Here is a 26645-nt window from a genome sequence, read left to right as displayed (position 1 = left end):
TTCTAATAGTAACCAAAGAGTGCATTTAAGATCTACATATGGCACATGTTCAGTTTTAGATAGATTTTGTATTTATCGGACAGGGTTCACATCATCATTACACGCAAAAGATAAAAAAGAATAAAATGGGCTACAGGAAAAAGTTTAGCAAATCCGGTCACACCAACAGGAAAACACATTAATGAAGCACGCGTACGTTAAAAAAACAAATAAAAATAAAAACTAAAACTAAAACAAAAACTAAAACAAAAACTAAAACAAACAAAAACATAAAACATAAAACAAAAAAACAAACAAAACAAAAACAAAACTGTTCACTCAGTAAAATGAAACATGCTAACAAAACAGGGAATAACTCAGTTTCTTCTAATATTATTAGTCATTATAAAGATGAAAGCATTGGAAAGGTACTTACGCTTGATTAACGGAAAGCTCTAACACAGATATAGGATACCCCAATAGAGTATGTAAGTTTCGTCACCTAACTCCGTGGTTTCATGAGAATGGGTCCTCGCCTACCATTCAAATCCATGGAGATTCGTCATTAACGTTTCATTGGGTTCAATATTAAAAACAAAACATCTTTTTGTGTAAAACTACTGATACAAATGACAAAAATGTAGTTTTACAGGATAAAAATATTATGAAAAGCATAAAATAGAAGACTTTGCTTTGTGATGCAGTGTTTCGATTTCCCGGAAGTAAACAAGAAAATGCAGATCGGTCTTCGGATTTCAATTCGTTCTACATCGGAAATTCCGGAAGGGAAACTGAAACTAGAACAAGACTTATAAACCCTATTATACAAACAGGAAACCGAATACACGAAATCTGTAATTTTTTCTAACAACTCAAAAAGGAACTCAAGGCCACGTCCTATTGCGGAAAATTATTCGATTAAGTGGCAAAATATACAGAAGCGTTAATAATTGGACACTGCAGATGCACCAAAAGTCAACAAACATTTCCTAAATATGAAAACTAGAAACAGAGGCGATCTTTTTATACAATAAAGCAAAGATGATAAAATCAAATCATTATATCAACACTAATTTATAATAATTTGAAGGCACAACTTTTTTCGTCAGTGGCAAATCTGCAAACCTGCAAGGGTACAAAGCCAATGGATACAGGAAGAACACATTACAACTTCATCACGTGTCCATTGCTAGGAATGTCACTTGTACATATGTAGAATTTTGATTTCAAACATTTTACAGAATATGTCAACTGAATCGATACGTGGAACTTTATGTGATCCATTATCGGTCATTGATCATTAACAGGTCAGTCATTCATCCAAACAAGGTTTAGATCAATTGTTCCGGCGTTTTGACATACATGTATATTATTGTTATTATCCAATTTTGAATGGTGATTTTTAACATCTGAGTTTAATTTTTCTATTCCGAATGATTTTCCATCATATCCGCTTTACAAGTATTTATTTTTTTATTTACCTAATACGTTTTGTTGAAATGAATGATACTACCTATACTCTGGGTCATCCATCCAATTTTGGACAAAAAAATTGTGATAAAAATATGTTTCATTTTTTCGCCAAATGTATGGCGAAAATATAAACCTATGCATCGACCATTGATTTTTTGCGGTTGACATAATTTTCGGTCCGCTGAATTTGTTACTCCGCCTTCTTAAAATTCATTACGAGGATTCCCATTGTAAACTTGATCTGTTATGGCCTTCTTCATCGCATAGCAACATCTAATTTTCTTCGAGAAAAACCGTCAACCAATCAAAGCGACTTCCGCCGAGATCGGAAAATTACGCGCCACTTTGATCTTAAAGTGTCCGTTCAATATCCGCATTGTGTAAGTTGTCTTAGATGCCCTTATGGATGCTTAACTATCATTTATTAGCGACTAAGAGTGTGGGAAATTGTTCACGGAGTATGACTGGAATAATTGGCCTGAGAATTACGAAATAAAAAAAGTAACCATTTGTTTACATTAGTCTGATTAGAGTCAGACATTTTGACCCCTTGACATCCTTTTGTTTATTTTTTTTTTTGTATTTTTCTGTTAATCTGATCGTGAATGCTTTCCTGTAGCTGTTTTTCAGTTAACTCATACATTGAAGCACCATCGCAATTTCAAGTTTACATGGCCTGTAATGTATTTAGTAGTCGTGGCACAATGTACGGCACTTGCAAACTGAGAAACGCGAAATCACTATAGTGGAAACTCATTTTTTTTCTTATTTCAAGCATCATTAACACATACATGTAGCTCTCATAAGTGCATAAAGTTTACGATATATATATTTTCTTGTTATATACATGTATGTTAATCAAATTTTTATGTTATTTAGAATAATGTGAATTGACCAAATGAAGACCCATGAGATCCCTTGTAGAAATGATTTTATTAAAGCATGTCAAATAATCACTTATGTGTAAGTATTGATATATGTAGATAGAGTATTGGGGAATATATAAGGGGGAGATCGTAACATTTATTTTTTTTCAACATTGATATAATTAGTTCCTATTTAATTGTACATACATGTATGTAAGTAAGTACATGTGTGAATACAGATATATGTGATATTTATGTATTAACAATTTTAATATATATGACAGATAATACTAAAGTACAAATGATATCACATCAAAACTTTTATCACGGTGTTTCAAAGAGTAATCAAGGGAACCAAGGTTATAACGGTAATCAAAAGAATTGTAATCCGGAGCATGGACCAGGTGCACCAGTAGGGTAAGCGTCCTCTGCTTTTCTAGAAACACCCACCGAGTTGCTCATCAAAAGTCAGGTCCGGGGAAGAAAAACGAGGAAAGGAAAACTATGACCCGTTTAATAAATCAGTTTTCATGGTGCAGATGGATATACGACCCTCGAGTTCATTATGATGACCATAAAACGTCTGTAGTGATGACTGCAACCTTGTAGCAACATAACCCTGTTCCAGAAGCCTATTTGTTAGAGTTCTAACGCGATGCAAAAAGTCTGCGTAGTTGATATGGTAAAGAATTTCTTCTTGAAATAATTTTTACTTAATCAAAACTTTTGAAATCCATGCATATCACAGTTTTATACATTGTATATATAAATAAGTTAAAAATCTATTAAAAATGTAAACGTGATTATAAAAGTAATTTTTTTAAAAAAAAAATTCTCCTGCATGATTAAAATGTATTCACCGTTTGTTGTGAAAATAGCTATTCATGATTGATTAACTAGACTTGAAATGTATTGCACTTTCTTTTTGCAGCCCGCTCTACAGTGATGAATGAAGAAACCAAGTTATTGTGTAAGAGGAAACTGAAGAGTACATTTTGTAGATGTGATTTATCTGTGGAAAGCTTTCATATATTTTTTTTTTTGATATTTTGCTTCATACAATCAGATAGTGACTATGCTGAGGTGATTCATTGTGAAGAAAATCCCAAAGACAAAAACAAAAAAAAAACAAAAAAACAAAAAACAAAAAAAAAACTACTTATTTGATCAATGGTTACTGTTCTTATAACTATATATTTTGAAGATATTTTTCTTTGCTTGTAGCAATCGGAATTACTCGGCCATTTCCGCTACACTAAATAAAAAAACAGGGTTCAAATGTCCCCCGAGGAACACTGTAAATTCACTGAAATTTTCTAAGTCCAAGGACAGTAACTTCCGTAAAAATCATACACCCATAACCGAAGTCGAGCTTAATCTGTAACTCTTCATAATTAGGCCACATACCAAGAACAAACTATTTGGTAAAAGTATAACAAAAAAGTGCGGAAAACGCGGACGGACGGACGGACGCCCGGCATTTCCATGTCCCCACCCAACGTGTCGCGGGGACAAAATAACCTCAGATGGATGAAGAATTTCTTCTTGAAAAAAATGCTGGAATAATTGTAGTCATACGTGAATCAAAGTAGTTCTACCCGCTATGCGCTAGAAGTAAAAAAAAATCAACAACTCTCCTGAGAATTTTGACCCAAAGCGAGGAGCTAAGAAAGGAAGCAATGGTAAAAAACAATAACCAGTTTAACCATAATTTTAGAATTGGATCGGTCAAATTCCTGACAGATCCATCCACCTAGTGCCTCCAGGGTTTTTCTTTTGCGTAACTAGAAAGGCTGAGGTGTTCTGATTGTGCTTGCACCCCAAAAGTTTACCCACCGAAGATGTGTTGAACTGCAACTCAATGGAAAACCTGAATGTGGTATATGATAAAACTGTCTGTGCTTATACTTATAACTGGTTATACATGTATGGCCTTATTACCTGTAGCATGTGCTAGTCGACATATTGGGTTTTCTTTGTACCATGATCTTTTCTATTTTCTTTCTGGCTCAAAGTATTTCAAGATGCTGTAGTTTTTTTTTAATTTTTGTTAGATTAATCATTTAAGATGTTAAAGGAGCTTTACTGTTAAACATACACACTAAAAGATGTGTGATATAAAGTAGATTATAGTATGGAAGATTTAAATTGAAGTTTGAAATATGTATAAGGAGTATTTACATGTAGGTGCAGCCCACTTAAGGCCTTACACAGAGTGCATTTGCAGAAACCCAATTTCTGTTGAATCTAGGTTTAAGTAACTGTTGGATTTTACAAAGTTGACACAGGTTCAAATGACCTTTTAAGAAAACTCAGTCCCTAAGTTTTCAAAAAGTCAATGCTACAGAATGCTTGATGAATCAGACCACAACAAAAAACAGACCATGACAAAATCAGTCCAAGGCGGAATCGGACCAATACCGGTATATTTCATTTTTATGCTTACTCATTATGTAGGGATACATTATGATTATAAAGGATTTTTTGGTTTGAAATTATAAAATGAAAATAGGTTTATGCGAGTGATTTTCTACAGAGAGTATATATATGTGTAATATAAAGTCCCTGTTTTCTAGTAGCATATTCTGTTTTATTTAAAACTAACTGAATGAAGGATATTTTAAATCCTTGACTTAAAAAAAAAAATTAGCCCTTTTAATACTTTCTGAACAGGGACTCCCTCTAATATACACTCCCTGTTTCCTCATAATTTCAGGCACATACATAATATGTAGTTAAACAAATGCTACCCTTGGAATACTACCCTATAAATATTGAATTTCACTCTTTATTGTTTAATTTACATTGTTATTGCTGGATGTCTTGTCTAGTATGAAATATCAAATCATTAGAACATTTTAAAACATGTACAAGTACATTTTTTTATATTTATGGTCTGATTTTCTGATGGTCCATTTTTGTTTTGGTCCGAATCATCTTGTCCCAACTTAAATAAGTGTTAATGAAAATTAAGAACAAAAAAGTATAGGTAGTACCATAATGAAACTTAAAAGGTCATAGATATAAAATGAAATTGATGGTACTACTAGAGCTTGGATTAGTAATTATTTGAACCCGTGATTACATGTTGAAAGCTGTGACCAGTGAAATATTATTTAGATTATATGATATGATTTCAACATAGAAGTGTATCTTAGTAAATGACTGGGTACAAAGAAGCATTTATATTATATAACTTCTACTAAGTATTAATAATATTGTTGTTTTAATATCAAATTTGAATGATACATGTAACTGTATTATTATTTGAATGTAATAAAGGATGGTGATTAACAACAAATGAATTTTAATAGGTTGTATATCCCAGTTAACACTGGAGTTACATGTAGATGCAGAACTATACAAAAATTTAGGAAATATCTACACAAAAGAACTCCCTTCATAAATATCATTAATTTCTTATCAAATATTACGTGAAAAATTCTATTAGAAATGTTCACAATTGTGAACAGCAGGGTGACAAAGAACGCAAGAAAATGTAAGGAATTTAATCAGCTGGACAAATTTATTATAAATATAGAAACTAATCTGTTAAATATTCATGCAAATTAAATTGAATTAAAATAATTTCCTTTTCTTTATTAATTAGTCGAGATTTATAATTAAGAAATTTGAATTTCCCACGCCTATGGGCAACATCATGATCGGTTGAACTGTGACGTCACGAAGTCGGTTTGTAAAGTGAAAGTAAATAGGTAAATGATTACGATGTCAGAAGAAATCGCAAATATGGGGCTTTTCTCCTATAATTTCAATCCAAAATAAATGGAAGAAGTGATTGAACCAAAACATGTAAGTAAATGTCAGACATCACTGACAAACAACGGGATTTGCAGCCAGATAGTATATTGGTAAGGTAAAAATCTTATGGCTACTTCCGAACAATGATCGTGTTGCTGCTAAAAAATCTTTTAGAACATTTCTCTTTTATCATTCGCGCAATCGTAAACTTGACAAGTCATCATGTTTTGGTGATTAGATGAACAGGATCGTAGAAATATTTACGGAATACTCTTTGTTTACATATTATTTGCAGTTCTTTATCAGTACCAAACCGACTTCATGTGACGTCATGAGCCAATCGGAAGATATCGGTAAAAATCAATAAAGTCTTACTATGATCTACTAAGTTTATAATTGTTTGGAAACACTAAAAATTTGGGTGACGACCAGTTTTATGCTGAAGGGGAGGGGTGGCTAATTGGCAGATTTTGACAATACATATTATTGTTCTATACCTCGTAGAAAATTATCAAATATTCTGCCCTCAGTCACTCAGATACTTTAGACAGTGAAATGGAAATAAACACAAGTAATCTTGTCCCAGTGGGGTTGAAAATACATTTTCTGACCCCCAGAATTTCAACAATTAAAAATATTCAGACCCACACAATTTGTCAGCCTCCTCCCCTGAGTCAAATGATCGCCCCTTAATCTACGGAACCAATATTGGGAAATGTCATGAATGGGATGTGATGGGGTAGATTATATGAAGAAGCTTTTCTGTCTTTTTTATCCAAAAAATTTCCTCATAAGAAATAACATTGCATTAATTACTTATTGAAAAGTTATTAATAATATGGAATCGGCTTATAATAAAGACCGAAAATGCTCGTTCTTCAATTCTTGATGTTTACGTCTTTCACCTCTACTGGTGTAGCCAATATACAACTACAAAATAACGTAGTTTCGAAAATTAATATTCGCTGTCAATATCAGCTGATCAGCGTCTGATTGCAGGAATCGCTCCCCTTTGCACGGAATACACCGTCTAGAGTACCATTGTGACGTAAGTTAAGTTTTCCGCCTGTGACTTCCGGGAAAAAATGGCCGTTATCTTATAATTTAAACACGACATAACAAACGCTGTATATTTTTTAATTGCCGATCTACGGTCGTGCTATTGAGGTTGCCAATCTTGGAAAAACGCCCTGAGTTCGGGATTATGGAATTCATTTACGTAAGGTCAGTCATTTTTTTAGAAATTTCAAAATTTAATGTCGCCGGTTGCAGGTAACCAAAAGTATAGGTGTGAATTATTTGTTAAAGAACCCCTTTGTGATTCCTGTTGGGGAGATGCATTATGGTTTCTAGACTACTATCGGATAATACTCACTTCCAATATGATGGGTGCCACAGGCAGAACAGGACATGCTTTGTCTTCGGGGAAGCAATTGATGTCCCTAACGGCTTGTTTATGGGAGTTTATAAGCTAAAGCTTAACGTTGTTGTGTGTAGGGCTTGTTTTTTTTTTATTTCAGGTTTTTAAATGTAATCTATTTCGGTTCGATACATTGTTTATGATCGTCTTTTTGTTGTTTCACGTTCAGGCCACGTACTTGGATTTTGACACATTGGAATTAACCCAGCGTTGATGCTTTGTCATATTTATGACTTTTCATTTAAGAATTGTCAACTTTCCTTCCATCTCTGGCATTTTCCCTTCAGCACCTGTGCATGGAATGTTCATATCACAACTCATACGTTATGCAAGAGCTTGCCGAAACTATGCAGACTTTTTTTTATCGCGCTACAACTGTAACACATAGGCTTCTGGAACAGGGTTATGTTGCTACAAGATTGAAGTCATCACTACAGAAGTTTTTTATGTTCGTCATCATGAACTCGTGGATCGTTATGATGTATCCAGCTGCACCATGACTATCCGACTATCAAATTTATATTTACTTAAGCTTAGACGACTTTAGTTCACTGTGAGTAGTAATTAGAAAATCATTGACCAGGTTATACGAAAAACGTAATGATTTTTCATTCCATTTTGTCATCTGTGTCAACATTCTTCTGGCACCTGCATATGGCGTTTTCATATCACAACTCACACGTTATGCTAGAGCCTGTAACAACTACGCACACTTTTTGTACCACGCTTGACTTCTTATAATTAGGCTTCTGGAATATGATTGTGTTGCTACAACATTGAAGTCATCACCTTAGAGGTCTTATGGTCGTCATCATGAACTCATGGATCGTTACGGACTACCCAGCTGCACCATGAGAACGATTTGTTCATTGTATCAATTTTCTTTCCTTTTTTGTCTACCCGGACTTGACTTTTCATGAACAATTCGGCAGGTGTTTCTAGAACAGCAGAGGACGCCTGTCGTATCCGTCCGTGCACCTGGTCCATGCTCCAAATTTTTAGTGGAGTCCGAGTTGCTCAATTCCTTTTGTTGCTTTGTACGTATCATTTTTAGGGATGCCAATTTTGTCTTGAATAACTAATCCAGTACTCAATAGGCCTATCGAGCGAGTACTAGATTACTTGCTTGGTACCTCGGGGTTGTATCTCTTATATTACATAATGCTAAACTATGACATTAGGAGCTAGATAAGAAAGTATACAACTATTAGAGCAGTATCATTTTTATTTTTTTTCTAAATCAGTAAGATCACGTTTGTCATTTGTAATTATGTTATTTTTAACCTTAATGTACGTTTTCTAAGTAACACCTTACGGCATTTAATAATCTCCTTTCAAAGCTGTGAATGAGATCAAAAATACAATTCAATGATTACCATAGTTATTAAACAAACAAACATATTTACAGGTAAAACTGAAGGTATTATCAAAACATTGTCATTGAATAAATCAATTGGACAGATTTGGGATGGCTACATACAATTCAATAGAACTGTGCTTGCAAGGTAATTATAATAGGATAGCGGTGCTCCAAACAATGGCTAAATATTTGATTAAGAAAAAAAATATATGACCTATCGCTGTTTCTCGTGAAAATAGTCAAGAACACCCGAAAACCCGAATACGAACTATATTTAAAAGAGTACTAGTTGACATTCCTAATTATTTAGGTTATTTTATGTTCTTTGCTGTTTGTGTCGATTTACCCTAACTGGTTTTTGTCCCTGATCTTTATTCTTTTGAATTCCGCTAGAATCTTGGTTCCATTGATAGCTCTTTCAAAATGGTTTCTGTATGATCTTTGACACACACTATTTTACATTGTTAGCATTTACAAAAGAAGAAGTTCGGCATTAAATGAAAAGTTCCTGAAATATTGTGATTACTAAAAACGCTTAAAAATATCGTAAATGATTACATGATACATTTGTAAACAAGGATCTTTTCTTCTATTTTGTCTTGTGTTCATTGCTTGTTGCTGTTTATTCAAATTTATTTTTTTTGTTTATTATATATTTTTAGTAAATTCCGGAGCATCAAATGTTGTATTTGCGTGTCATAAAATGTTAAAGTAACATTTTGACAAAACTTTATGTTACTGTGTATTTACTTTCTTTATTTTTTCAAGGGATGATAGGAATGAATTAGATTTTTGTTTTAGAATCAGCATTCAAATTGATAGTATTCGAATTCTTGATGCCTTAGAATTCTCTAGGGGAAATTCAAAAAAATCATATATGATTCACTTCAATATATATTTGTTTCTTGAATGGCAAAGACCTGTTATGAAAATGTACACAATACATATTCCATTTGTTATGTTTGTCTAGAAGTCATGACAACGAGGCGTAAAACCCTACTTCCTCTAATGTTTCGTCTAAAGTGTAAAAAAATCGATTTCAAATGACGTGTGCTATGAGTCTGGAAACATACTCTACAAACCAGGTCTCAGCAATGTCAGAAGAAATTGAAGAAATGCAGTCGTAAAACACAAAAAAAATGTAACTATTATTCAATCGTTGGAAAGAATAAGTTTTATTTACACAAGGAGAAATTCGAACGTTACAACATGCCCTCAACTGAATTACACAATCGCATGAAGAAAAAAAAACGTTCGTATGAAATCACAAGCTCAACTAACTACTAAAATGGCAATTAAAATAAAAACATCAATACAGGTTTTAATTTATTTAATGTGAAACCATTGTTCTTAAGACACTTTCTGTTCATGGTTCAAACTAAAAGAAAACAAACAACAAAATCTTACTACTTTAAATATCAAAATAGCTTTAACAATATATAGCAAATATGGTAAGAATTTCTGATAAATGATTTATAGATTTTAAATTTTGTCTTTTGTGTTTTAGTGGCTCGATATATTTAGTTTGCATTGTATATTTTACCGAAGGGGTTACATTGTTATACCTTATTTACTGACGCATAGAAACCACATGGAAAAATAAGGAATCAGAATTTATTTTACCTATCACATGATACAATTGATATTGTCATTTTTAACCACCGTCTCTTTATTATTTTATTTCTACTGTCTGAATAATTTTAGCCATGTCACAAATTTATTCTGGTGTCGGCTATTATATTTTAAATATCAATTTCTTTGGATAAAAAAATAGGAAAACACGTAAATTGTATAGACACTGTTACTTAATTTTCAAAATTAGACAGAGCTGTAAGCACAAAATGCTTGTTTAGATACAAGAGGATAAAAGAATACAAATTTTCTGTCTAGTTAATGTGTTATCCCAGTAAAAAGTCGTTGTTACACAATCTTAAAAGTATACAGTTCATCTACATGTATAGAAAAGTAAATCAAGGAAACCAGGAATCTACACAATTATGGCAGCTCATCGTGTTTAATGGAACACTTGACAGAGATATTAGATGAGGCAAAAGGCCGAGGTCGATATCTATTTTAAGTCTTCCATAAAACATGATATTGCATGTACCAATTCCCTGTAGAAAGTTTTAGAAATTACCACTGGGTGAGTTTTAAAACAATTATTTTTTGTATGCATTTAAATTTGTAGAGTCAAGTATAAATGCATTTGTTTTTGGAAGTCTTTGTTTTTCAGGTGAGCAAATTCAGTCAAATACATATTTAATATTTTACCAATTGTTATTTACTCTGATAATTTGTCTACATAAAACACTTTTATCCTAAATGTAAACAGCTGACGTCAGTCGTGTAACATCACTTCTGATCAAAACGTCTTGAGGATGCAATATAAAATATTATACTTTTACCGATTTTATTTGTTTACTTTCTTAGATAAAACTGCCGGTCCATATAATGCTATATGGACCGGTAAGACATTATATAGACAGCCTCGCTTTCAAATTAAGATCATAACGTTATAATTTAAGAAGTTCTGTATGGTTCTTGTTTCTTCATACGAATGATCCAGAGTAAACTATATATATATATATATATATATATATATATATATAAAAGTATAATATAGCAAATAGTTCATGCTACTTCGGGCCAAATGGCAATATATGGACCGGTTGGTCAATCCCACAAATTCAATAGACCTCAGCAACGCTTTGGTCTATATATATATTTGGGGGACCAATCAATCCATATATTGCCATATGACCGTTAGCATCACGAACTATTTGCTAAATATGGGTGTATCAGAAATAATAAAAACTACAGATTACGAATGTAATAAAAAACAAAAGGTTATCAGAAAAAATACTATCCTGGCATAGTTACCGGAACAATAAATTACAAGTGACAATACCATGTACAGGTATTTCTAAAGGCAAAAGACGATCAGAAACAAATTAAAAAAAACAGACAAAAAGAAGTACAAACACATGCTTGTCGGGTACCTATTGACTGATCATTTTGTGTAAAACTCTCAAATGTGTAAAAACTATAATGTCGTTATGTATTTGTGAAATGGTTGTCATGCATAGTCTTTGAGTCTGCCTTGTAAGGCAGTGAAGTAAACTGGTGTTACCTTTCAGTTAATTTTTTTTTCGGATTTTTCTAGGTTTTGAACATACTTCATGAACAAAAGTACATTCAGTATACAAATATGTAATAATGACTTTAACAACGTGTGATGATAAAGAGAGCGTCGGAGAATTGTTATTTTTTTTTATTATATTAATTCTTACCCGTTTTCCCTTTTCGCCTTTATCACCTTTCAAATAAATTCCTTTCTCGCCTGAAAAAATGAATTGGCAGATATTAAAACTGACTAAACGCAGATTTTTTTAACGTAAATAAGTTTGCCTTCTATATTCTATATATGTGAAAAAATAAGTTTGATTAATAACAACGTGTTTGGAACGTGTCTATCTCAATCACAGAGTCAACATTGGCATCAGAATATTACCTTCTTTCTTCTGTATTCTATCAAATTAAAAAAAAAACCAGCTCAGCTGATTACTGCCAAATTTGATGAAACATTCAACCCTATTGTTGCACTTTGTTCTGACAACAATAGTTTTAGTACATTTGTTCTTCTTTTCTTAATTAATTTTACATTAGTTTAGTACGTTTTGTCTAATCTTGATTTCGAATATTTACTCCATATACTTGTTTATGTGTTTATTCAATATTTAATCTGCAATGTAAGTTTGATTTCCATCTTTACAAAAACTCCTATCCAAAACAAAACAATAGCAAAAAAAAAAACAAACAAACTAACTAACAAACAAACAAACTAACAAACACACACACAAAAAAAAAAGACAAAAAACACGTTTTGCTATGTGGTGAATGGTCACCTCTTGTTTATCTTGTCGACGATAATCATTATAGTAGCTTAGATCGTTTCCGTATAAATAATTTTCCACGACCTGTATTATAGTACTCTGAATATTATATAATCTCACTTACCCTTAAATCCCTTTTCGCCCTTTACTCCTTTGGAACCTTTTAAGCCTTTTTCTCCTTTAAGTCCCTTCATGCCTTTTTCTCCTTTCATGCCTTTCAGGCCCTTCATTCCTTTTGCACCTTTTACGCCCTTTTCGCCTTTAAGGCCTTTATATCCTTTCATTCCTTTCAATCCCTTTGGGCCTTTCATCCCCTTTTCTCCTTTACTTCCTTTGAAGCCTTTAAATCCCTTTTCACCCTTTACGCCTTTCACGCCTTTGATCCCTTTATCGCCTTTGAAGCCTTTGGGGCCCTTCACTCCTTTGTTTCCTTTAAACCCTTTCATTGCCTTATTTCCTTTATCTCCTTTGTATCCTTTTGGGCCTTTCATGCCTTTTTGACCTTTCATGCCTTTTATTCCTTTATAACCTTTGAATCCCTTGTCGCCTTTATCACCTTTTGGTCCTTTATATCCCTTTTGACCCTTGTAACCTTTCATGCCCTTGCTTCCCTTATATCCTTTATCACCTTTTACTCCCTTAAAACCTTTCGTGCCTTTCATTCCCTTAATTCCTTTGTGGCCTTTTTGTCCCTTTGGACCTTTATACCCTTTCATTCCTTTTGATCCCTTGTATCCCTTGTATCCCTTGTCCCCTTTGTAGCCTTTAATTCCTTTCTGTCCTTTATAACCTTTAACCCCCTTTTCACCTTTATTGCCTTTCCATCCCTTATTACCTTTATACCCTTTAAGGCCCTTAAATCCTTTGTTTCCTTTCATTCCTTTTGGACCCTTGTCACCTTTCATGCCTTTAATACCTTTTGTACCTTTTATTCCTTTATAGCCTTTGCTGCCCTTTTGACCTTTATAACCTTTCATTCCCTTTTGACCTTTCATTCCCTTTTGTCCCTTATAGCCTTTATAGCCTTTCGTGCCTTTACTACCCTTATAACCTTTTGGGCCCTTTTCACCCTTGTATCCTTTTTTGCCTTTGTAACCTTTATAACCTTTGTAGCCCTTTTGACCTTTGTATCCTTTCATTCCTTTATTTCCTTTGTATCCCTTCATGCCTTTTTCTCCCTTAGGGCCTTTATATCCCTTGTAGCCTTTATACCCTTTAAAGCCTTTCTGACCTTTGTATCCTTTAACTCCCTTTTGACCCTTATAACCTTTCATTCCCTTTTCTCCCATATAGCCTTTTTGTCCCTTGTATCCCTTCTGACCCTTGTAACCTTTTTGACCTTTGTAACCCTTTTGTCCTTTTTCTCCTTTATACCCTTTATATCCTTTAATTCCTTTCTGTCCCTTATAACCCTTTTGGCCTTTGTTACCTTTGAAACCCTTCAATCCCTTTTCTCCTTTATATCCTTTATAACCTTTCTGACCTTTGTATCCTTTCATACCTTTCACACCCTTATAACCCTTAATTCCTTTCTGGCCCTTGTACCCTTTGTCCCCTTTGTAGCCCTTCATTCCTTTCTGGCCTTTATATCCCTTGTCTCCCTTCTTCCCTTTGTATCCCTTCATACCTTTGTTTCCTTTATACCCTTTATCGCCCTTTTCACCCTTTAAGCCTTTTTGACCTTTCTGTCCCTTATAACCCTTCATTCCTTTCGGACCTTTGTAACCTTTAACCCCTTTCTCACCTTTGTATCCTTTCATTCCTTTTTGTCCTTTGTAGCCTTTCTGCCCCTTATAACCCTTATAACCCTTCATTCCTTTTTCTCCTTTATAGCCTTTTGTTCCTTTCTGTCCCTTGTAACCCTTATATCCCTTGTAACCCTTTTTTCCTTTCATTCCTTTAATACCTTTTTCCCCTTTATTTCCTTTGAAACCTTTTGTCCCTTTCATTCCTTTCACTCCTTTAATACCCTTATACCCCTTCATCCCCTGGTCTCCTTTGTAACCTTTTATGCCCTTTGAACCCTTATATCCTTTCATACCTTTGTCGCCCTTGTATCCTTTCTTTCCCTTAGGACCATTAATACCTTTATAGCCCTTCACACCTTTAGGACCTTTTGTTCCAATTTCCCCTTTTAATCCTACATCGCCTTTGTCTCCAAATGGCCCATCTAATCCTTGCATTCCCTTTATACCAAGTATTCCGGCATATCCTTTATAACCCTTAAGCCCTTTGTCTCCTTCCAACCCCTGTATTCCTTTCAGTCCTTTGAATCCCTTTGGTCCTTTGTCCCCTTTATATCCTTTCACTCCTTTCACTCCTTTGTTACCTTTGCTTCCTACTTCCCCTCTCTTGCCTTTTTGACCCTTATCTCCAGCCATTCCTTGTGGACCTTTTTGTCCTGCTAAACCATCATAGCCTTTGTATCCCTTTGGTCCTTTACCTCCTATGTCACCTTTTGGACCCTCCATACCTTTAAGTCCCTTCATACCTTTACTTCCGTTGAGACCGTTGTTGCCTTTTATACCCTTTAATCCCTTATTTCCGAAAGAACCACGGGGACCTTTAAATCCCTTCATTCCCTTTTCTCCGAGAGAGCCATTGACTCCTTTACCGCCTTTGTACCCTTTTGCTCCATCAACACCCTCTGGTCCAGCAACTCCTTTGTCTCCTTTTTGTCCATCCATTCCTTTTGTTCCCTCAATTCCTTTATAACCGTTTTCTCCTTTGACTCCATTTATTCCATTTAAACCAAGATCTCCTTTTAAGCCTTTATGTCCTTTACTACCAGCTATGCCATTAGTGCCTTTTTCACCTTCAACTCCCAAATCTCCCTTTAACCCTTTCATGCCTGCTTGCCCTTTGAAACCTTTAGCACTATTCTCTCCTTTGGGTCCAGTGTTGCCCTTTTGCCCTTTGACACCAGTGTCTCCCTTTTGACTTATACCTTTGTTTCCTTTTTGTCCGCTTATTCCTAGAGAAATTAATTCAGCCTTTAACAGAAAAGAATACTACGAACTTTGCTTGGATATATTATCCGTTCACAATCTTCAGTTAATGCACTTACACACTTGATGGTACATTTGACTAAAAAAATGTGGTAAATTCAAACCCTTGTAAGAAATAGTTTACTAAGTTCCTTACATACCAAAAGAGGAATTAAATAAGTGACACACGCTTTTCGAAAATGGAAAGTCCGTAATTCAAATGGCAATGTCAGAGTAAAAACAGGAAAGTTGCAAAACCATCGCAATGGTTTGGACTTGGTACAGGCATTTCAAAATGACAGTTCAACCAGGCTCTTCAGTTAATGCACTTACACACTTGATGGTACATTTGACTAAAAAAATGTGGTAAATTCAAACCCTTGTAAGAAATAGTTTACTAAGTTCCTTACATACCAAAGGAGGAATTAAATAAGTGTCACACACTTTTGAAAATGGAAAGTCCGTAATTCAAATGGCAATGTCAGAGTAAAAACAGGAAAGTTGCAAAACCATCGCAATGGTTTGGACTTGGTACAGGCATTTCAAAATCCCAGGAAGATATCTTGAAGCGTTGGAACATAACCTGTTGCTAAAAAAACTACGGATCCATCAAGCTATCTTCAGACAAGACCGATTATGTACCGATCAGATAGCCACACTGCACATCATCATCAAGCAGTCCATGGAATGGAACTCTCCAGTTTACGTAAACCTTGTGGACTACGAGAAGGTATCTGATAGTGTGAACAGGGAGATGCTATATAAGTTACTTCGGCATTATGGAGGGCCAAAGAAATATGTTAACTTGATACGAAAATCCTACGAGGGTATGTCATGGAGGGCAACTGGCTAAAATATTTCATATCGACTGGAGTAAGACAAGGTTGCTTGCTGTCAGCATTTCTGTTCTTTCTAGCCATACATTGGATCTTGTAGACCGCCACCAGAAGACAGAATAATAGGATTCAATGGACACTGAAGAACCGGCTCGACGACCTATACTTTGCAGACGATCTGACACTCTTGTCACACAACCAACATCAGCAGAAATCTTCACACTTACGCAACAACTCAAATTTACAAAGAAAAAGACAAAGATTAAAAAATCACGCTAGTAAAAATGAACAACTTGATGGTGATACCTTGGAAGAGGTAGAGTCCTCTACATACCTTGGAAGTGGAGATGACAAACAGGAAGGCACAGATGCTGATGTAAAGACCAGGTTCAGCAAAACCAGAGGAGCTTTTATACAGCTTAGAAACATCCGGAGCTCGATAGTAATAAGCCAGCAGACCATTGTCCGACTGTTTAACTCAAATGTAAACTCTGTGCTAATGTAGGGAACAGAGACCTGGAGATTTACCAAGGTTACCGCAAATAGAATAAACTTTCATCAAACTGTGTCTTCAACGAATATTGTCCATTGGTCAGATATCATCAGATACACTAGTACTGAGCTATGAAGACAAACTGACCGGCGTCCAGTGGAGGAATGAATACTAAGAAGGAAATAGAGTTGAACAGTTTACACCCAAAATAATCCAGCAAATAATATTACTCGGCAGGCCCTACATGAACACCTAAATGGAAGAGGAAGAGAGGAAGAATACGAAATACCTGACGACGACACCTGGAGTCAGATGTAAAGCTGACATGAAAACATAGGGACAGTTTGAGCAGACCATTAAGAACAAGCAGTGCTGGAAGACAGTCATCGATGGCCTATGATCCAGGAGGAGCCAAAGTGAGAATGTAAAAACAAATGAAAATTAATTTGTAGACATTATGAAAATCTATCTTATAAAACATGTTGATCTGAAATGATATCTTTTAATAAGATGTAGAAATCGGCAATAGAACCTTTTAAGCCAGCTTATGAGATGTAGTTTCTTATTATCCTGATCCCAAAGCTTAGCTCTTAGGCAACGGTGACGTCTTAAAAAGACATAAAAGTGTTACTACTAAGCATGACATACTTTAACAACTGAAAAATACAAGCACCCATGGACAGGGGTAGCTGATATGTCACTGTTTAAGAAAGGGAAAGTCATAATTTTAAAATCAAAGTCATTTCGTTTGTCATATATTTTTATACTTAGATGACTAAGGTGGTTATATTCGAGGTGGAGGTCTACAAATGATGTGGAGTGCATATGTTCATATGTTCTCTTGCTTATCTATGTCATCATTGCTTCACATATTGTTATTTATTGTATGGTAAAACCTGCCTTGTACAAACCAAGCCAAAACCTGTCTAAACGAGACACATTATTGCAGTCATTTTTTTATCAGTATAAAAATATTTTTAACCTATGCAAACCGAACACCTGTCAAAAGCAAACAAATTATACATTCCGAAACGTTTCGGTTAATACAGGTTTCACTTTACTTTCTAACAAAAAGCAGGCGTTTAATTGTAAATTTTTCTTTTTACAACATTTATCAGATCAATTACTATTTAGTCCGAGGTTGGAATAAACTGAATATTTGGAGTACCAACATGTCATGAAATTCTAAGGTTCTAGAAAAGCAGAGGACGCTTACCCTACCGGTGCACCTGGTCCATGCTCCACGTTTTTAGTGGAGTCCGAGTTGCTCATTTGTTTTTGTTGCTTTGTTCTTTGTTGTGTATGTCTGTTTTCCATGTCTGGTCTTTGTCCCTGGATTACATTCATTTGATTACCGCTATAATCTTGGTTCCCTTGATTACTGTTCTATAACTGAGGTCGTAAATAGTTTTTGCGCCATTAAAGGTTCATTCCCTTGTTAAAGCTGCTATGTTGTCAGACACTTAGGTACCAAATAAGATGAAACCTGTCTAAACAGAACACCTTATGGGCTTTAAAATGTGGTCAGTTCAAGCCCCGCGTAGCGGCAATCGTTCTGCATCCTATCAAAATCGAAATTTCCGATTAGGTTTAAGATTTAACTTGTACGCAGAGCAAATTCCGCACACTCGTGAAATCTAGGAGTTCTACACTCCTAATCACATTTTGGTTCGAACTCAATTTTCCATTTAAAAATATAATTATTCCTACCTTTTGCCCCCGCCATTCCTGTCATCCCTGCAGTGCCCTTTTCTCCTTTTGTTCCAATTCCCGGCATGCCTTTCTGTCCTTGGATTCCTCCCTGTCCTTTTTCACCTAATTGTAATACAATAAAGTTGTGATTGTCAAACAAGGGACATCCATATCTGATTGGACATTTTAATTTTTTTTTCGAATCAATTACTGCAATGGTATTAAATGTTGCTAATTCGCATTTTCCTATTTCGCGAGTACTTGAATTCGAGTTATCTCAAATTTAACGAAAAGTAAAACGCTTTATATGCAGATTCCTAGTTCAATAATTTCGATAATAATCAGTTATTGTTAAATACATGAAAGTGAATACACAGTCGTTATAAGTGTAATGACAACAAATGTTTTACTCTTGGACCTCAAACATAAGATAGGATTTAGATGTATCCATCTACATTATGACAAACCGATTTGTTCAAGGAGTCATAATTTTCTTCTCCTCTTTCGAATACCCTGGACTTTACTTTTTGTGATCAGCTTGGCGGTAGTTTCTAGAAAAGCAGAGAAGGCTTATCCTACCGGTGCACCTGATCGATGCTTCTGGTTTTTAATGGATTCTAAGTTGCTCATTTACTTTTACTGTTTTATGATTTTGGTTATTTTATGTTGTTGCAGTATGTGTGTCTGTTTTTTATGTCTAGTCTTTGTCACTGGAATACATTCTTTTTATTCCCGTTGGAATCTTGGTTCCCGTTATTACTCTTTTAATGTGATTATCAGTGACTTGATGGGACAATTATTTGAGTATTAAGAAAAAAAAATAAAATGAAAATTTAATTTGTAATAAAATGTGTTATTATATAGATAGCAGTGATTTACCGAATGTTCCGAGTGTACTTTGTTTTCGATAATTCACACTGTGAAATAAATTCAGTAATTTCACTCTCGTGCTATCACCCGCCAAAACGTCACAATATGAATATCAATCCGCCGTTTACAAAATTTTAAATTTATGTTGAAAATAAGAATAAATAATCTATATGATAAATAGGATAATCAATTGGTTATCGTGAAAAACCAAAATATGATCATTCGTGCCAAAAACGCATAAAGAGTTGACTCGTGCTCGGAACAAGTTCCGCACACTCGTTAAATCTGGGCACTTTTCGGCACTCGAGATAATATTTTGGTTATTTAATCTTTCCAATGAATTATTTTATTAAGATTACTCGAGCTCTAACAAAATGGTTGATATACATGTATAAGCTAGAAATAGGTACTAGATTACCACTTTCGAGGATTGGTCGTAAACAAAATGGATAGCAAGCTCCACGCAAATTTCGAAATTCTGGGACATTCTGCAAAATCAATGATTGCTTGACAATCTGAAAACGTTGCGTAAAATCATTCATTTTTTGCCAAATTTGCAAGATTCTTGTATTTTCTAAGAGCGCTTACTGCAGAGTCTAGGGTGAATTTCGAACGTCAGACGCTTTTCGGAGCTTGAGTTGATGCTTTTTGTTATTCAGTGCAGTCCTCGTACTTCATTGCCTACTGTTCTGATTATAATCCGTATAAACCTTCTACAAAAATAGATAGGTTAACAGAACGTTTATATTTGTTTAACTTACCCTCTATAACGACTGTCGGTTCAACTGAAATAAAAAAAAGGAAATATGTGTTATCAAGACGTTTGCTAATCTAAAACAAACAATATGCTCTCTTTTATGAGAGTGATTTTTCTCCATTTTTTTTTTTTTTTTTTTTTTTTTTTGGCACATGTACAACTTCAGAAAATGGCGGGAAAATAAACTTATAACTTTTTAAACAAAAATGACAAGAATGTTTTTCAGAAATTCCAATACAGAAAAACAGCAAAACAAATATAAAACAAAACATGTTTAAGTTCTGATGAAGAAATTGGCCTAAGTCTGATCTTGAAAATAAATTATAATTTTAGTTATGTTCTGACTAAAATAGTCATTGGAAACATTGGGTGTTTGTATTAAATTTGCTTATTGGATATGGGGACGTTCATACTATAAAATTAACTAATATCTATTTCCTTCCCCATTCAAAATTCTTTATTTCCCATCTCCCCATATACAATAGAATGGAAGATTTCCCCACACAATTACTATATAAAGGAGATTCTACATCCTTACCACAAAAATAATACACAAAGAAATTGTTCTCAATGCAGTTTGTCGATGGTAATGGGCTAAGGGTACTGAGGTTACATGTTACACTATGATCGCATCCTGCAGCCACCATATTAGTGATATTTGCACCACATAAACGATCCGGAACTTCTAAATATCCGGTTTCATTACACAGAAATTCTCCATAAAATGCTTCCAGTACGAATATATATGTATCTTCCGGACAAAGAAGAACGTCTTTACATCGTACAAATTTTGGAGATGCTAAAATTATAAAATTCGTAGTTTTAGTATAAGCTAATGGATTCAAAACAGACAAATGTGCGTTATTTGTTTTTGATTTCATTTTTTCTTTTATTGTTTTGTTATTTTCTGCTTTAATATATGAGAAACTTCCATTTGTTTAAAGCTATTTACAGGTAGATTTTTCAGACTATGTGATATTCTTCACTTGAAAATAATGAAGGTCGATCGATATTCACTCCAATACTATTTTATAAACATGTACAACTTATAAGCAGTTTTATTTATACTTATTCTTCGTCTTCCATACAATTATCTTTTACTTTTTATTTTTGAATAATTTACGATTCAGGATCTTCCGAAAACCTATGATTGGTTCCTGAGTTACTACGTATCACTCCGTTAGCTTATAGGCTTTGTTATACAGGATGGGAAAAAGTCAAGAGAAAGAACACTTTTCATTACAAATTCATGAAGCTGTTTCCAGTGTACTGTGCTAATTTGCATAAAAGGGCGGGGTTCAACAGTTGATGAGTCACACTTTTAAAATCTTTGAAATAGCAAATATACCCTCGTGGAAGAAATTGTTACAATTCTGTCCGATAAATGGTAATAAAATTATAAATTTATAATGGCGGCTACCTACTTCCGATTTGTCTTTTTGATCTTTGAACTGCTCCCTCTGTGTTCTGGAAGTACAGTTAATATGTTCACAGTTACAAAGGGAAATCAAAATAATATAATACAAGGAAAAAATGAAACAACCAACACGTACAGAGGAACAGAAATATATGAGCAACCGCGGACTCCGAACAAAAAAAATATATGGAAGCATTTTGCAAGTACACCGGTGAGGGTAAGCATTAGTTGCATTTCTGGAAATACCCGCGATGTTATGTTATGTTTTCAAACATAAAGTAATAACCAATAGATACATGTATATTGATATTACAAATACTTCTATATACCTATACAAAATATAACCTGATACACAAAATTTAAGTACACATACTTAACCAAGGTGAAAGGTCATGACATCATGAAAAACAAGATATACATGTACCCCAGATACAACCAAAAGAAACTTAGTTAAACATTTGAAAAAAAAAAAAAACTCACGGGACTGCATTATTGTAGGTAAACTCATAACAGATTTTACTCACTTTCAATGTGACGGATTATGCTGGGGGTACCATGTCATGCTTACCCTTTCGAGGAATCTGATATGACTTCGGCTTCTATGATCGAGTTCATATTTTATGTACTTAATTTTTTGTATAGTTTGTTTACCTTATCTTCAGTTTTTGTACGTCATTTCATTCATTCTTTATATGAATCCCATCTGTGTACTATTCTAAATATACTAATTAGGACATGTGATCGAATGTTTAAAAATAACAAGGATTTCAATAGGCTGCAAAATCTGTTAAGATCTTTCTCACAACAACACCATGAAAGAGCAATCAAGGGAACCAAGGTTATAGCGGTAATCAAATGAATGTAATCCAGGGACAAAGACCAGACATGAAAAACAGACATACACAACAAAGAACATAAAGTAACTAAAATCATACATACAAAGTAACAAATGTAAATGAGCAACTCGGACTCCACTAAAAACTGGGAGCATGGACCAGGTGCACCGGTAGGGTAAGCGTCCTCTGCTTTTCTAGAAACACCCGCCGAGTTGCTCATAAAAAGTCAAGTCCGGGGTAGACAAACGAGGAAAGGAAAACTATTACCCGTTGAATACATCAGCTTTCATGGTGCTGATGGATACACCATAACGATCCACGAGTTCATGATAACGACCATAAAACTTCTGTAGTGAATAAATGAATAAACAAATGACGGGTCAATTATCTCGTTTTGAAATTTTGGCGGGAAAATGAATTTCTGGATTTTCAACAGGTTTTGCCTTTGTAGGTTTTATCTTTAAAAACCCTGCCGAAATAACAAGAATTTCAAAAAAAACTTCTTGAGGCACATTTAAAGATGTGCTTTGATGGAATTATGAAAAGAAAAGTATATAACTGGGAAAAAAATGATTATGCTACGAAATGGATAAAATCAGAAAAGTCTAAAAATCTGACAAAAATGACTGGTCTTGAGCAGCGAACATCATTAAGTTCCGGTTATAAGATATCCGCATATGTATAATGTTAATTTATCTTATACAGTGAAACTTGCCGTACAAATGTAATCAAAACTTGAATTATCTAAAAACTATCTAAAGCAGACAATTTTGAAGTCTTATATTTATTTTAAGTTAATCGAATGTTTAAAAATAACAAGGATTTCAATGGGCTGCAAAATCTGTTAAGATCTTTCTCACAGCAACACCATGAATAAATGAATAAACAAATGACGGGATAGTTATCTCGTTTTGAAATTTTGGCGGGAAAATCGAAGGACTGTGAAAACGGAGAAAAGTTGTATATCCAACAGGGCTTCAGTTTAGACGAGTTTTGCTGTATGTAGCTATTGTTGCCCTTATTGCAGAAAAAAAAGATGCATGGTGATATATATAAAGAAACACTCAAGGAGGCAAAATAAGAATATTTGAGTCATAATATGCCAAGTATATGTAAATTCGACCCAGAGAAGGAATGGTGGAATTGATTTTTGAATTTAAACCAAAAATGAGTGAGTTAACCCTGTAAATGACAGTAAAATACAATAGAAACTGTTGGATTTTCAATGTGGATTATCTACTAAGAGCAGACAGATTGGAGTGAATAATTAAATACTTCATTATATAGACCTATAATACAACTGAAGTACCAGTCTTTATAAAAATCAGACAGGAAGTGATTCATGCATGTCAAAAACCCACGGAATTCAGTTTTAACTCTTATTCAGAAACCGTTATAGATCATATAACCAGTTTTAGTTTTTCATTTAGGAGTTGCGCTTTTGAGATAAAAATTTATAGAGATTGAACATGAAATTAGCACTTTGCAAGAGTTACCGTTCTTGATTTGCAGAAAGGATTATTGTCACTTAAAAATATAGCATATGTAGACCAAAAAAGCATCGTCTGATCCGTGGGTTTTTCTACACCATGAATCACCTTACCATAGGCAGTGTCTGAATTTCATATGGACTGGTACTTAATAACACAATTAAAACTGTGTAGTCTTTTTGGTGTGTATCATGTATTACAGAATTTGCATGATTCTTAAAGAAACTGCTACTTAAAAATGTGCAGAAAATTTTACAATAAAACCATTTGAAAACAGTATACTTTAAAAAGTACTGCATAGTTATTTTATCATAATATAAGAACTTTCCAACTATACATTGGAAAACTTTCTTAGAATAAAGACAAAGTCGAAACCGATTATCTTTTTAGAGTATATCTGTAATGAGAAACACAATTACACGAACATCGACTAATATATGTAACTCTAATATGACGTGCTTCAAAGCTCTTCAGACCAAAGCCATGGTGAAAACGTGATAAAACATGACCGACATTTCGTGCAACACATAAGCTACGTCTTATTAGAATCTAAATCTGATAACGTTGGGTTAAATCATTCACCTTTTACCGACTTTGCGACTTTGCCAGTCTTGAAATTTTTGAGAATAACAATCATTAGACACTTTTTCAAAGTTTGATAGTTTCATTGTTTAAAAAACAGAAACTAAATCATATAATCAAGAATTTCCATATCGTTGACTAAAAGACTAACAAGATTCTGAAACAATATTGGTTTTCAAATAAATATGTTTCATTGATAAAATGTTTTCATAAAATCCTTCACCGTTCCTATTGTTTCTGCAAGACGCGTATCAATAATAATTCATGTATTTCTTAATCCCATCATTATTTTTTTTTTTAATTCTTCGATGGGACTCAAGGAAACTATTTTTTAACAATAGCGATCTGCACCATGAAAAATAATTTATTCAATGGGTCATAGTTCACCTTTCCTCGTTTGTCTACCCTGGATTTGACTTTTTATGAGCAACTCGGCGGATGTTTCTTGAAAAGCAGAGGACGCTTACCCTACCGGTGCACCTGGTCCATGCTCCCAGTTTTTAGTGGAGTCCGAGTTGCTCATTCGCTTTTGTTCCGTTGTATGTATGATTTTAGTTACTTTATGTTCTTTGTTGTGTATGTCTGTTTTCCATGTCTGGTCTTTGTGTCTGGATTACATTCTTTTGATTACCGCTATAAAATTGGTTCCCTTGATTACTCTTGTAACAAAAAAAATGTTTTCGTTTACTTACTCTTAATCATTCATTGGTGATATCAAGCTAGATATTCAATCATGAATTTGCTTTATAAGGAAGATAGAAGATAGAAACATATTGTACTCACTTCCATATCTTCTGTAAGCCCATCTCTTTTCGAACGAATCATTTTAGGTTTCTGCAAATCTGAGGTCAACAACAAAGTAGATAGTACTTTATGAGTTTATTCCATATAGTTCTTTTGATGATAAACTAAATTATCTTTTACTTTCGCTTTACAAAGGATTTCTCTATTTAGAATATACAGTCTTTACAAATGAAGGCGTCGATAGAAGAGGGTCAAGGTCTATATCAAATATGTGCATAAGGTTTCCAAGAGACAACAAATTTCGGACTGAGTTACAAAAGTACTGTGAAAGTACTATTGTTCGTGAGGCCAATTTTCGTGGAATTCGTGGGTAGGCAAAACAACAAATTTGTTTCCAAACGAAAAAAAAATCCATTGATGTATATACGGAAAACCTCCAAGCCACGAATTCAAGAATCCACGAACTTGTGTTTCTTCTATAATCCTCGAAAATTGGGATCCACGAACCTTCACAGTGATATCGGGGTAGGGAATCTTGACTTCTTGTCATATTTGTAATGTTGTAATTAATGGCAGGATGTGGTATTAAAAGTGATTGATATTCGGACAGATAAACATATCTTTTGAAAATACAAAATTAAAGTCATGGTCTCTTTTTATTTCCACTTGTAATTCACTTACCCAATGCTTCGGTGAGGACCGCTGTCCCCACAACGATGACAATCAACCACCTTGTCGTACTATCCATTGTCATGGTGGTCCCCTCCTTTCTGCATATGGCGTCGCTGTTGACGTATTTATATAAATGAAATTACTGATTGTTGTTCAAATATCAGTAACTAATGGTTGTGGTGTACAGATTTTCATACAAAGCAGGAAAATTAATATATAATAAGGGCTTATAAGAAGAATAATTGGTACCTCGTCAAATAACGATCTCTGTATTTTTTCTAAAAGTAATACAATAAGTTTCCAATTTAGATGTATTATGCCAAGATGTTGTGTGATGGAATTTGTTTTCTTTGTGAACAGAGTTTTCCAATAAAAAGGCTCTAAGGGGGATTTGCTAATATATTGCAAAAATGAGAACAATTAACAAAAAGTACTAAATGAAAATAGTAATTATGTTCCATCCGTTGAATGATAGTCGAAATCATTATTTTAATTCATTCCAAATATTATAGACAT

At 34.0% G+C, this 26645-nt stretch overlaps 1 protein-coding gene across 1 annotated transcript; it reads right to left on the bottom strand.

Annotated features, from left to right (window-relative positions):
* Nucleotides 1-10175: 10175 nt before the first annotated feature.
* LOC148598027 (uncharacterized) lies at nt 10176-26309 on the bottom strand. The gene is made up of 9 exons (XM_088561092.1): nt 26139-26309; nt 25497-25555; nt 21813-21855; nt 20927-21187; nt 20393-20416; nt 18780-18884; nt 12878-15727; nt 12151-12200; nt 10176-10238 (listed from the first exon to the last, which is right to left on the bottom strand). Exons 1-9 carry the CDS (start codon nt 26209-26211, stop codon nt 10227-10229), a joined length of 3477 nt encoding a protein of 1158 aa, XP_088417218.1. The 5' UTR covers nt 26212-26309; the 3' UTR covers nt 10176-10226.
* Nucleotides 26310-26645: the final 336 nt, after the last annotated feature.

The sequence above is a fragment of the Perna viridis genome, chromosome 14, assembly GCF_037379345.1.
Source record: "Perna viridis isolate PV_CMFRI_1.1 ecotype Kerala chromosome 14, ASM3737934v1, whole genome shotgun sequence".
Classification (NCBI taxonomy): domain Eukaryota; kingdom Metazoa; phylum Mollusca; class Bivalvia; order Mytilida; family Mytilidae; genus Perna; species Perna viridis.
The sequence above is the reverse complement of the archived record's forward strand: the minus strand, read 5'-3'. Positions and strand labels throughout refer to the sequence as shown.

What these genes read in the sequence shown, in the direction of transcription:
- LOC148598027 (XM_088561092.1), bottom strand. Translation starts at nt 26,211, where the DNA reads ATGACAATGGATAGTACGACAAGGTGGTTGATTGTCATCGTTGTGGGG. An exon ending in ATCAAAAAGACAAATCGGAA is followed by an intron (nt 21,188 to 21,812) that starts GTAGGTAGCCGC and finishes TTATAATTTTAG; the next exon opens with CATCTCCAAAATTTGTACGA. An exon ending in CTTTGTGTATTATTTTTGTG is followed by an intron (nt 20,417 to 20,926) that starts GTAAGGATGTAG and finishes TTTTTATTTCAG; the next exon opens with TTGAACCGACAGTCGTTATA.